At 55.0% G+C, this 13,638-nt stretch overlaps 1 protein-coding gene across 7 annotated transcripts in view; it reads left to right on the forward strand.

The window, feature by feature from the left end:
* Positions 1 to 10,587, forward strand: part of JADE2 (jade family PHD finger 2) — a 48,610-nt gene extending 38,023 nt beyond the window's left edge. For all 7 annotated transcript variants that reach the window (XM_019740277.3, XM_019740278.3, XM_074313522.2 and 4 more), the window contains 3 exons: positions 1,832 to 1,949; positions 4,622 to 4,750; positions 6,001 to 10,587. In XM_019740277.3, the coding sequence (XP_019595836.1) occupies positions 1,832 to 1,949; positions 4,622 to 4,750; positions 6,001 to 6,809 (1,056 nt within the window). In that variant the 3' untranslated portion in view covers positions 6,810 to 10,587. The remainder of the gene's footprint in view (positions 1 to 1,831; positions 1,950 to 4,621; positions 4,751 to 6,000) is intronic.
* Positions 10,588 to 13,638: the final 3,051 nt, after the last annotated feature.

The following is a 13,638-nucleotide window of genomic DNA, read 5'->3' on the forward strand; positions in this document are numbered from 1 at the left end:
TAATGTTTGCTCCAAAAGATGCATTAGAGCCGATTGTCCAGCTAGGTCTTACTTTTGGGGAAACAGGGTAGTATTAATACTTTATCCCCCAAAGCCATCATGGAGGAAGACTTCTGCAACATGCAGTAACAGGTAGCTGTCTTACCGAGAGTCTTGGAAGAAATTAGAGAAGTAGTTGATGAAACCAGGGTGAAGTGGGAATAAGGGGTCACATGTGAGCAACGTACTGACCAAAGAGTGTTGGCATCATTGGAAGTTTTCCTATTTTCTACAGCAGGAATCTCCAGACATGACTGACTGTAATGTGCCCTTCTCAGGAAAAACAAAAAAGCGTATTTCCCTGCAATATATTGTATTTTTAATATCTCATTCCTATCTACCCCTGTATATTGTAAATGTAGTCAGAATTTCTAATAGGATCAAAAAATATTCCAGTAATAAAAGTTCTGGTATTTTCTTCCTGTCCTGTGATAAGCTATTATATTTAACTCAATAGCCTGTGCAGCTCACTTTGGAGGCCTCCTGGCCTAGGTGGTCAGTAGTTCTGATTCCACAGTGTGACGTGACATGTGTATTTGAGGGCCCGACCCCAGGGGCCTTGATGCCAGCCATTCATTTCGGCATGCTTTAGGAAACCTTCCTCTAGAGTTTCAGATGGAAGGTAAAATATACCCAAAAGGCTACGTGTATATTTTAATAGGACGTAATTGAGTATAACTCTTGGTTCTTTTGGGGAGAAAGCTGCGACTCTGAGCCTCAGCTCACCTGGCCCCTCACCTTTAGAGGTCGGGTGTAAAGGTGAGGAAACTCCAGAATGGTGTGTTTTAGAACATTTTTGAAAGCTGGACCTCGACCGATTTGTTTTTCAGTTGGATGTATTGACTGGTTTGTTTTGAGGCCTCTAAAGTAGCCAGGAATCCATCCACCTGTCTTCATCCCCACTGCCCCCCTGCACCCTGGGCCATGTGACTGCCCGCGAGGAAACTGCAGGATGCAGGGAGCATGACATTGGGCTGCTTAGATGCGGTGGGCAGGGAAGGCCTTCTGGAAGTGACATTTGAGCCAGGACCTGAAGGACGAGGTCCATTCTTGGGGAGAGAGGGGGGAAGATCATTCCAGGCCCAGAGTTAAATCTATACTAAGGCCCCAAGGCAGAAGTGGGCTGGGCACAGAAAGAAGGGACTGGAGGGCGGCGTACTTGTTACCTAAGACTGGGACATGGGCTGTGAGGTGACAGTGGGTGAGATTGAACAAGGCTTTGGGCTGTGGCTGTGGTTTTGTCAAGTGTGCTAAGAAGGAAGCTATATTTGTTTCCTAGGGCTACTGTAGCAGTACTGCAAACTCAGTGGCTTTACACAACAGCCGTTTGTTTTCTCACAGTTCTAGAGGCCGGAAGTCAGCAAGGTTGATTCCCTCTGGGTGCTCTGAGGGAGAATCTGTTCCATGCCTCTCTCCTAGCTTCTGGGGGTTGCCGGCAACCCTGGGCGTCCCTTGACTTGTACACCCATGGCTTCAGTCTTTGCCTCTGTGGCATTCTCCCTGTATGTATCCACTGACGAGTGTGTCCTTATAAAAGGCCATGTGAAGACACATACAGGGAGAACGGTGGACTCACCAGCCTGAGCTGACCAGATGCTTTCTCTGCCCACGGCTGTGCCGGACCTTGTGTTTTGGATCAGAGAACTGTGGCTTAGGGCTGAGGACATACTCAGGGTCTGCGAATTGATTCCCAGATGTCCTGGTCTGGGTAGGCAGTGGTGCCCCCCAGAGCTGGGAGGTCAGGGGTGGTTGCCCTTGGGTAAAGTGGAAAAGCTTTCTTGTGTTTCCTCAGGTTAGAAATCTGTGCTACATGGTGACAAGGCGCGAGAGAACGAAACATGCCATCTGCAAACTCCAGGAGCAGATATTCCACCTGCAGATGAAGCTTATCGAACAGGATCTGTGTCGAGGTAGGCGCCTTCCTGGCCCACCGCCGGCGACCTCAGTGTGCACCCTCTCAAGGGGCTGGGTCCCAAGGATGGTATGTCTTTGGAGCCCAGTGGGGGCATGAGCGTGGGGCTTCCACCCCTGCCCTCCATCATCCGGTTAGTAGGCCAAGATGGGCCACTCAGGACCCAGGTGTGTATCGTTAGGCAAGGAGCCAGAGATTGGAATGTGGCACCAGGCCTGCCCTCAGAGAGCTTTCTGGCTCAACTGGGGACACCCAGGTAGTGCCAGGGCCACAGCAGTTCTAGGAATGAATTGCATGCAAACAGGTGTAGACCCGAAGTCCTAGTGGCTCTGTGCTGGCCCTGGGGCAGAAAGAGCTAGAAGCCAGGGAGCCTCCCTAGCCCGTGTGTTGGTCCTGAACAAGGCAGCTACCCCAGAGATGGAAGAGGCCCTGTGTGTTCTCTCTCTCTGGCCTCATCTGATAGGATTCAGGGCCTGTGCCAGCAGTTTTTTCCTCTGTCTTCTATTCTCCTGCCATCAGGTGCATTTAACAGATCTGGAAATCCAAGTCCCGCGAATCTCTTGACATTGCTTTTATGGTATTTGTATGGCTGTTGCCAGACAGGGGGCCCTTCTTGGAGAATTCACATGTTAAGGAGGCCAATGCTTAACCTAAAGAATGGTGCTCCCATGTTGAATTGCACGCAGCAGAAATAGCTGGATGGAGACAGGTTTTGAGCCAGGGGCTACCACTGCCAGCTCAGCCTCTGGGTCAAGCTGGGCCTGGAGTAGACAGCGAGGATAGCTGCCAGGCCACCACCGGGGTAATGACTGAGGACCGGGTACTGCCCACCACTGCCCGAGAGCCAAGCTGCCTCGTCTGCATTTAGGAATCACCACCCACTCTGGCCCAAGAAATCAGCACTGCCAAGTACAGGTGCTGGGTTAGGGGTGGGTCATAGCCAAGCAGACAGAGCTCAGCGCTCACCATGCACCCCCAAGACTAGGGCAGCTTCCTAGCTCCCAGCACTCATCTGTTGATTGATTCAGTGAGCACTAACTGAGCACGGACAGAATGCCAGGCCGTGTGCTGGGCACTGCAGGACACACAGCTATGGACTAAATGAACAAGGTTTCTGTCCTTGTCTGTGAAGATAAAGGACAGTGGTGCCCAAGGGGCTACAGTTGCTGCCAGTGCAAGGGCAGAGGTGTAAGGGCCGGCTTCCTGTTGGTGGTGATTCTGGAGCAATATCTAAGGCTTTCTAGACCTCACTGCAGGCACACATCCAACTGCAGAAAGAAAGGCTCACAATCGAGGCAGCAGAGTGGCAAGGCATGCAGTGCCCTCAGGCAAAGGATTCCAGAAACGTGGTCAAGAGCCTGGTGGGTCTGCATCCCGCATTCAGTCTGGAGGCATTGCAGCTCCTAGACCTGGGTGGCAGCCACAGGCAGCCCTTGGTTCAGGGCAGGACGTTTGGAGAGGAGACTGGTTTGCCTCTGCCTGAAGTTGATGCCCTCAGAGTTGTGCACTTGACCCCTGGGGTGGGACAGGGCTGCAGGCATTTTGCCAAGGCCTGTCTGGCCAGAGAGCTGGAGGAGGCTTCCCAATGGCAGTGATATTTAGACTGTGAGCTGAACCAGGTGATGGACACGATAAGTAAGGAAAGGGCATTTTTGGAGACGTAAAGGCCAGAACCTGTCTTATAGGGAAACTGAAAAGAGACTGACATATCTGCAACCAAGGCAGGAGAAAGATGTCTCAAGTGCAGCTGAGGGGTTGCTGGGATCGGCCAGCCATGCACGATGTTGCAGCCCTTGGATGGAGCTCAGCCTATGCTGGAGACAGTGCAGATATCTGGGCGCTGGTCCCGTGTTATAGATGAGGAGACTGACGCCGGGCCTAAGGTGGCAAAGGGAATCAACAGCAGAGCTGGGGAGATTCCAGAGCTGGGGCCACACCCCTCAACCCTCTCCTAAAGCCTTATTCAGGAAGCCCTCCAGCCTCTGGCTGAGAAGCTGAGAAAAGATTCCCAGCAGCTGGGCCTCCCCCTGCACGTGTCCCTCCCTGCTCCGGTGTTTTCTGTGGCCCTCTACACCTGTGTGGGCATGGACTGAAGGGAATGAAGGCCAGGTGTGCACCCAGGTCTCCCATCTACTGTCTGACCTCAAAAGCAGACCAGGAGACCAAGGCGGAGATTTGCTCAAGGGGGCTGACCAGTGTGAGGACCGGCAAAGCCTCTTGACTTCTCAAATAGTGCTCTGTCCACCACGTCCATCTCCTGGGCCTGGCATTCAAGGCTCTGCCCTGTCCACTCACCTCCAGCCAGCCTCCCACCCACTAGGACTCTCGCCCAAGATCTGTAGGCGAGGTAGATCAGGCTGCAGAGCAGACCCTGCAGGGTGGTCTTCCACCCTCTTTGTGGTGGCCCTGTGTCCTCCCCTACGCCCTGCAAGGGCAGCTGTGGGCAGTGACGCCTCACTCTCCCATACCAGCTGTCCCTTGATTCACTAGAGTCCCAGTTATCCCAGGGCTCCTACAGCTCTGAACCTGGGGCACATAGGCAGGGCCAGGTGATTTGAATGGTGAGGCGCCAGGTGAGGGAGGACTCTTGGGGTGACATGCAATGACTTTGGTTCTGGCTGAGGATGTTCGAGGTAACCACTTCCCTTCTGCTCTCTCTTTCCCTGACAGAGCGGTCTGGGAGGAGAGCAAAGGCCAAGAAGAGTGACTCAAAAAGGAAAGGTCGTGAGGGCCCAAAGGGCAGCCCTGAGAAGAAAGAGAAAATGAAGGCGGGGCCTGACTCAGTCCTGGGGCAGTTAGGTGAGTAAGTGGCCATGCTGGCCTGGCAGACTGGCCAGGCTCACACCATCACTCCACTTGCAGCCCTCCACCCCAACCCACCCCCGGGACCATCAGCATCCCTGCTGTACCACTGCACAGAGTAGGAGGCCCAAGAGGAATAACCACGCTCTTCCTTGCCCAGGCACTCACATCTACTGGCCATAAAGGACACGAGGGTCTCAGAACCCCATCTGCCATCCCAAGAAATTCCCCTTTTGTAAACCTGGACTGGAGTCTGGGCCCAGGAGCTCAGGAACTGCCCTCTCATTCCGCTGGCCAGGGTCCTGCATGTCCAATTTGCCCAGAGGCCCTCAGTGGACCTCTAGGTTATCTGAGCTCTTCTCGGAGCCCAGCCCCATGACGGGAGGTAATGGTCTGTCAGAATTCCCCATCCTTGTCCCACTCCGCCAGAATCTTCTCAAATGGACCCTCCTTTCAGTACCAATGAACTTTCCTGGAACCACCCAGAGGGATCCAAAGGAATAGCCACAGGCAGTGGCCCTTCACAGGCATCTTCACTGTCACAGACCTTACTGCTGCCCCATCAAGCTGAGTAGCCCTTGAGGGGACCCCTGCTGTGGGCTTTATCTCCCAGAATGTCACATGTCTCTGTCTCCCAGGATGTCACATGCTTTCCCTACAGCACTTCTCAGGGAATCCAGTGGAGTCTCCTTCCAGACCTCACTTCTAGCACAGCAGCCCAGGTCATCTTTTACTTCCCTGCCTCAGGAAGGGGACAACTTGGGTGCCTAATGGGAGGCTCAGTCTCATCAGCTGTCCCTCCCAAGACCTCAGGAAAGGAGGGAGGGCCAATAGCCTGAACTGGTCTTGGCATGCAAGAGGGACCTTCTACCCAGATGTACCTTGCCACTCTATTCATGCTGAGTTCCTTGCTGTGGAAGTTCTGGGAGGCAATGCTCATAGAAATGCAGCACCCCCTGGTGGCCATAGGGCACTTTCCTCCTTTCCTCCATCCCTTGCCCCCACAAGACTGGGGACGTGGGCAGGGTGTGCCTCTTGGGTATGCTCCTGTGCAGTCTCAAAGCCCTCACTTGGTTTAATGCTCTACTGTTGCCACCTTGAAATTCTTATAATTTTTGAACAGGGAGCGTGGTAGGAAGGAAGGAAAATACACAGTGGTGTGCTGGGGAGGGTCAGAGGGGCCTTCCTGAAAGTGAGTGGGACATATACTTGCTGGCATCTCACCTGCCTCCTCTCCGCTCTGCCAGGCCTGTCCACCTCATTCCCCATCGATGGCACCTTCTTCAACAGCTGGCTGGCGCAGTCAGTGCAGATCACGGCAGAAAACATGGCCATGAGCGAGTGGTCACTAAACAATGGGCACCGAGAGGACCCTGCTCCAGGGCTGCTGTCGGAGGAGCTGCTGCAAGATGAGGAGACGCTGCTAAGCTTCATGCGGGACCCCTCGCTGCGACCCGGTGACCCTGCCAGGAAGGCTCGTGGCCGCACCCGCCTGCCTGCCAAGAAGAAACCACCACAGGATGGGCCCGGTTCACGGACAACTCCAGACAAACCCCCCAAGAAGCCTTGGGGCCAGGATGCAGGCAGCGGCAAGGGGGGTCAGGGGCCACCTGCCCGGAAACCACCACGGCGAACGCCTTCGCACCTGCCGTCCAGTCCTGCAGCCGGGGACTGTCCCATTCCAGCAGGCCCCAAGAGCCCCCCACCACTGGCCCCTGACACCCCCGACGAGGCCGCCCCAATGGCTGCCGACTCAAATGTCCAAGTGCCTGGCCCTACGGCGAGCCCCAAGCCCTCAGGCCGGCTGCGGCCGCCGCGTGAGAGCAAGGGAGCCCGGAGATCATTGGGTGCCAGGCTGGACGCTGGGACAGGACCGCCTTCTACTGTGGCCGAGAGGCCAAAGGTCAGCCTGCACTTTGACACTGAGACTGATGGCTACTTCTCTGATGGGGAGATGAGCGACTCAGACGTGGAGACCAAGGACAGTGGGGTGCAGCGGGGTCCCCGGGAAGCAGGGGCTGAGGAGGTGGTCCGCATGGGGGTTCTGGCCTCCTAAGTCACCCGTACCCCTGCCACAGGCCCTGCCCTGGTCCCCCCATGTGGCCTCAGCCCAGTCACAACTGCCATTTCCAATCTTTGCTGAGTGTCCCAGACCCTCGAGGCTGCCACTCTGTTGTGGTTTTATTTTTAATATAGAGCGAGTTTTGAATTCCACACTGTTGTCTTTCCTCTGTGCTGGCCTAGGACATTAGGATTCCTCCATGGCTCCGGCTGCAGGGACCGGGCCAGGTCCTATGCAGCCTTTCTGCCACAGCAGCGTCCCCGCCCTGCCCACGCAGCATTGCTGGGCTCCTGGCTAGATGCGGGCAAGGGGAAGAGCTCAGGACGCCAGTCCGCTGCCACTGGGTGACAGACTGTCATTTGGGCATTATTTCATGGCAGATGGGCCAGCCCAGGGCCTGCCCCACCTTGTCCCCAAATCCCACTGTAGTTCATTTGGGGGTGGGGGTGGGGGTCCTGCTGCACCCCACTGATCCCTGAGGAAGTATAATAAGTGATACCCAGCCAGAGTCTACTCACTGTCACAAGCACAACGAGCTTATACGAGAAAGCACTGAGGGGACACAGAGGGCCCCGCTGGTTCCAGGGGCACCTCAGCTGCTCCTGATCAGCCCACATCTGAGGCCTGCCCGCCCACCCCGCGACCCCCCAGTCCCTTGCTGCTCCGCCCCTGCCAGTGCCCAGCCCTGCAGCTCTGGGTAGGGGTTCCCAGAAATCCTTCCTGAGCTGTGCCACTTACTCAGGGGACTCCCAAGCAACCAGCCACCGGGCCGGTGGAGGGCTGCCAGGGAGGGCCAGTGCCCAGATGGGGGCGTGGGGCTCAGGCTCGCCCGCTGCAGAGAATCACTCTGGGGCTCCAACTTCCTTCCTTCGGGGCCAGTCCTGCTGAAGTCTGGGCATTCCTAGACAGCTGACCAGACCAGACCGTTTGCCTTTTCAAGTTTCCCAGTCCCGCTAAGAGATGAGCTGCTTCCTCAGTTTCCTTCTGGAAACTCCTCCTTCCAACTAGCAGTGGGATCCCGGGGCCCAGGCGGCCGTGTTGGCTGCTGGGGCTGTTTCAAGTCTTGCTGGAGGCTCCTGGTTCCTCTCCCTCTGAGCCTTAACCTCCTTTCCCAGCCGTGCCCTCCCTCCCCACCACCTACCCGCCTTCCACCCCACCCTCTAGGTCCCAGGTAGCTGCTCTGAAGCGTTTTAGTGGAGTGGCCCCAGGGTGATAGCTCAGGGAACAAACAAAAAAGGAATTCAGTGAAAACATGTTTTTTTTTTTCTTCTGTGAATTACTCCCGGGTCACTTCTACCACTGGTAAAGCCAGAACTTCTCCAACAAGAACCTTGCAAAAGTCCAGTGGATCAGTCGAATCATTCTGTGGATGCCAAAGAATATTTTGACCATAATACAGCACAGCCTGGACCTGACAACTTGTTACTTGGACTTTTTTTTTTTTTTAATGGAGTTCTTTAGCAACAAAGTACCAGAAACACGTTCATTGCGCACACCCAAGGAAACTCTCGGAAGAGGATGCTATTCTGCTCAACTCTGGGAACTGGGAACCGGGTGTGGGATTTCAGATCCTGGGCTGGGCCCACTGTGAGCTCTCCTAATCTCAGGCTCACAGTGGGGAGGAACACTGGTGGCAAAACCAGCATGGCCAGTCTTGACCGTGTGGTTCCCCCCACGCAAATACACACCACGCAAATCAGCGGGATGGGGAGCAGCTGGACCACCCACCCCCGACTCCAAAACTATCAAGGTACGACAGTGGCATTGTCATTGACACTCAGTTTCATGTGAATTTTTGCAAAACAGGAAACAAAGATAATGACTAAGTTCAGAGGCTCGGACACATGTGTCCAGTTGGAGTGGACTCGGAGCAGGCTTCAAGGATTCTGGACGTTGGGATGTCACAAGCTACCATGTAGAGTTTAGTCTTCCTGCCGCCTTGATAGTAGTGGCCAGTGCAGTGTCAGCTCAACGTCCCAACCCCATTCTCTGTTTACTGCCTTTGAACAGACCTTCCCTCCCCGTGTTTCGGGTCACAGCCTTGTCTGTGCTGGATTGTCCAGTCTGACCTTGCAGGAAGCAAAGGGACGAGCTTAAAGAACAACCAAACTCTGCCCAGGGGGTGGGGGTCGGGGTGCCAGCGATGGCTCAAGTCCAATAGACTCAGCACTTACCCCTGACCCCTTCATCCATCCTGAGGCAGAGACGGCTCGCTGGCAGTGGGGGCGGGAGAAAGCCAGGGAGGGAGTGCGGTGGGTCTGGCCAGGCGAGGCAGCCAGCACTGTTCAGGGGACCTCTAGATTCCAACCCTCTTAATTGGCTCTTTTCTCTGGTTGGCCTCTCCCTGGGGCCATGTCCAGCACAGAGCCTGGGTGTCCGTTAGGCTGGCTGGTGGGAGCCCCTTCACTCCTAGGCCAGGCCCTAGTGCTGTCCACCTATAGGATGTCCTCCGGGCTGCAAGGAGGGTAAGGATGCTGAAACCCACCACTGTCCTTTCTGCCATTAGCCAGGGCCCCTCCACTCTTTCTGGTCTACTGTCCACCGTGCTGATGGCTTTGCTGCCCCTGAGGTTAAGGCGGGAAGCAGAAGACCTTTTCCAGGCCAGAGGCTGAGGCAGATCTTGCACTTGACCACACCTGCCCACGCTCAGCAACCCTTGGAGGGAGAAGCTGCTCTGTAGTTCATCCTGGCTGGCCTCCCCATTATCCCAGTCCTGGCTGCCCACCACCTCCCTCCCCTCATCGGTGACAAAGTATTTTTATGGGTCATAAGTGTATTTTACAACAGATAAGGAGAAGACAGGTAGAAGAGTTCATTTCATTACATGACCTCTGATTTGGTGACTGAGCGTTTGCGGTGTAAGGGTCTCGGTTTCCTTGGAGAAGCCACCCAGGTTTCCAAACGTGGGTGTTAGCCTGTGGGTGTGTGAGTGCTATGCCAGGGCACGTCTCGTGCGTCCACGAGCCTGTGTGTCTGTTGTGGATGGGTGCACTGTGGGACTTGCTGGGGCAATTCCTAGAGAATCAACTGCCCAACTCGAAAACACATCGGCAGCAGCTGGACTTGGCATTTCCTTGCTCACTGCCAGATGTGACCAACCTCTGCCTGTGCCCGGAGCCCTGCAGGATGGTCTAGATGCCTGTAGCAAGGCCCTTGGGGAGGCCACTTCCCACGCCTCTGGTCCAGCTGGCCACATTGGCCAAAGAGCCAGGGCTGGAGTCTGGGACTTTTGGTTGTTCTTTAAGGTACTTCCTGCCACCTTGTCCCTCAGATGCACGACACTCTGCTCCATGTCGGCTCGGGGTGGGGGGATGATATGAATGTCACAGGAGGAACACCTTCTGTCTTTGTTTCAAAGAAAGTGATGTGCCATTTGTTAATATACAAGAGAAATATTGAAAATATATTGAAAAGAGCAATTTTAAATTATTTTTGGCTTATGTTGCAATATTTATTTTCTTGTATTAGAAAAGATTCCTTTGTAGAGAAAAAATGTATTTTTCATTAACGCAAAGACCTATCTCCCCTTTTTGTACATTGTCTGTGTTCCTGCCCTTAACAAGCAATAGAATGTACGGCCGCCCCGGTGCGGCCAGAGCCCGCCGTGCCCTGCATGACTCTGTGTTGCCACTGCTGCATAGCTCCCAGTCCCATCCTGTCCTGCTCACTCATGGGGTTTCCAGACCTGGCCCCACCAGGGCCTGTGTCTCGGGGAGCCCTTTGCACTCCTCGTGTGTTGGCAAACGCAGTTAATAAAGCAGTGTTTTCTGTGCTGGCTGGTGTGAGGTTCTGTTGCATTGAGTGGGGCAGGGAACTTGGGGGTCCTAGGCCCACACCCGATAGTGGGCTCAGTGAAACACTGAGTGTTCCCTGGGTGTCCCAAGGGACCTGCTGCTACCCCCTAAGTTGTCGTAATGATGGTCAAGGGTTGTGCCTCAAGGCTGAATTTTTTTCGCTCCTTACTGTTGTCGCTCCCTGGAATTCAGAGCGGATGAGGGATATACCCAAAGCCACTCCTCTGGTAAGAGTTGAAGTCCTGCATCACGAGGCGGGACTGCTGGTTCATGAGCCACCTGCCTGGGACGGTGGGAAGGTGGCAGAGGAAGCTTGGGCGTCTGTCCCTATGTCGGGGAAGAATTTTGCCCAGGTTTGTTTTCATTATTTCCGGAGCACCAACACTACACCAGGCTCTGGAAAGTGGGGAATGTAGCCTGTCCCTGCCCTGTCAGGGTAGTTCACAGTGCAGTAGGGATACAGTCAGTGAGGGAAGTGGGCATCATGGGGGCCTGGGCTGGGTGGGTGTTCAGGAAGGGTCGCCGCGGAAGGAACACCACTCGTTTAACAATATGGACCCCACGCCTCATTTGCTGTGTGCTGGGCTGTGTACCGTGTGTGCGTGTCAGTCACCAGGCCCCTGCCCTACAGCTTCTAGGCACTGGAGACCGAAAGAAGAAGTAGTTGCTTGTCCAAAAGGGAGCTGGACAGACGGAAGGGACAAGGAGCTTAACTGGTAGAGGGGGCCGTACTGGCAAAGGGGTCAGCTATGTGTGGAGGGGACTTGCAGCTCCTCGAAGCCCAAGGGGAGGCTGTGTGGAGAGAGGGTAGGATTGGGACTCGCAATCTAGCCTATGGCCGCTGACTTAGTTGTTTGCCACAGAGAATTGCCCTATTTTCTCACCGGTGCAATAGGTGGCAGATCCCCAAGGGCGCCTCCAGATCCAAGGTTCTGTGACTCCACAATGCAGAAGGTGTTGGAAATAAACCTGGGGGCACCTGGGTGGCCAGCCCACCTAGCTGTGGTTTGGAGCCATCAGCTGCCCTGGACTCAGCACCCCAGGTCCCCAGCCACCCCCCATCACTGCCAGTCCAGCAGCAGGCCCACTTGGCCACAGTGGTCCAGAAGAACGATACCGCAAGGGCCCGCGCCTGTCAGCTCACCCAGCTGATAACCGTGGGCACCTATGCGTCTGAAGCCACAATGTTCAGTAGAAATACAGTACAAGCCACGCAGGTAATTCTAGTAGCCACACATTTCAAGAGTAAAAAGTACAGGTAAAGTGAATTTTAATACTTTTATTCAATCCATTATATCCAAAATGTGATCCCTTTAACGTGTAATTAATATAAAATAATTATTAATGAGCTATTTTACATTCTGTTTTTGTACGAAGTCTTTGCAATCCAGTGTGTTTTACACTCACGGCACATCTTACAGCACATGTGGACCGGCCACATGTCAAGCTCGATAGCCATGTGGCTAGTGCTTACTCCATCAGGCAGTGCAGCCCTAGAGATGGTCAGCTGTCCCCCAGGTTGTGTGGAGTGAGGGACAGACAGCCCTGAGGAGCTGTGACCCCCTCCACAGGGAAGGCTGGAGGCTGAGGAACAGGCCTGGCCTGGCATTCCTAACCCAGGTCCCGCTGGGACCCTTTCTGTACCCCGTTAAGTCTACACATGGCTTTAGGGCAGGGGTCTCACATCTGATCAGTGCTCCTAGGCCTTCACCCCTGTCACTGCCCCTGCTCCCCTGCCCTCTGAGAGCCCCGAGGACAGGACAAGTGAGGGCTGACCTGGTGGCAGCTCCCCTATCGCAGGCCAGTTCTCTGCCAGCATCTCCCAGGTGTCATGCCTGCACTGATTCAGCACTCACTGAGCATCTGCTGCTGGGCTCTGAGGCCACCAGGGTGCCCACATGCCCCTCTGGAGAGACCAGGCTAGTGTGGGAGGCAGACTTGAATCAGATAATCCCAAAGCAGTGTGCAATTACTCATGGAGACTGTGCAACCAGTGGGTATACGGCCTGGGAGGAGGGAGGTCTCCTCGGCCCGCCCTGAACTTCCCGGGTTCTCACTAAACTCCTGCAAGGCAGGGTCTGGAGCGCCATCTACCGCCCACTGGGTCCTAGCCCGGATGCCTCCCAGTCTGAGGCCCGCAGGGCCAGGGCCAACCGTACATCCCTGTCTCAGAACCCCAGCCCGCCTTGTACCCCACACTTGAGTCTTCCCCCAGTGCAGAGAAGGATCTTCTCTAACAGTTTCAGGAACAGGGAGGCAGTCCAGGGACAAGAGGCCTCCTGGGAGAGTCAGATATTGGCTCAGTCCTGTTGGGTGCCCACCCTGGGTGGAGTGGGCAGGCCGAGGAGACCCAGGCGCTGCCTTCTTGTAACTGCCAAAGAAAGGGAGGAAGTCAACAGTGGGTGGGAGAGGAGCACTTCAGGCTCCCAGCGTTGGCCTCTTATTGCAGCTGTCTGCCAGAGGAGGCAGCCATGGCCCCTCTTCTTGGGGACAGTTTCAGGACTCAGGTGCTATGGACCCATGCCAGGAAATACCGGTTGCTCAAAGTGGTCTCACAGCTACCCTCCCCTTCACAGGAGACCCCCGTGCTTCAGCCTCACCTGGCCAGGCTCTTGAGGGCATCCACGAGGGCCAACTCCTTTGCACTGTGAGGGCCAAGCCTCCTGCTGCCCCAGTGTGTATGTGCCCCAACCACCCACTTTTCATTCTCCTGATGAGAGACTCAGGCAGAGGCACGTGAGGCTCCATCATCACCATTCAGGGGTTGTCTGATTTAAAAGGAGATCATAAAATATGACTCTTAGGGCAGCCTTTTGGGGTTTAGGCAGGCTTGCTTCCAAGACTCAAAGGGAGAGAGGAAAGGATGGGGGCTCAGCCAAGCAGGTAACTTAAGGGGCAAGCTTCATTAATGGAGCAAGGTGGCACTCGATACTCAGTACTCCAAGCCAGGGCTGGAGTTCAGAAGCATCCATACCATCCATTCTGAGGAATCCTGGGTCAGGACGCAGAGGCCCTAGTGCTGGCTGGTG

Source organism: Rhinolophus sinicus, chromosome 5, assembly GCF_057876585.1.
Source record: "Rhinolophus sinicus isolate RSI-liver-muscle chromosome 5, RSI-T2T, whole genome shotgun sequence".
Lineage (NCBI taxonomy): Eukaryota > Metazoa > Chordata > Mammalia > Chiroptera > Rhinolophidae > Rhinolophus > Rhinolophus sinicus.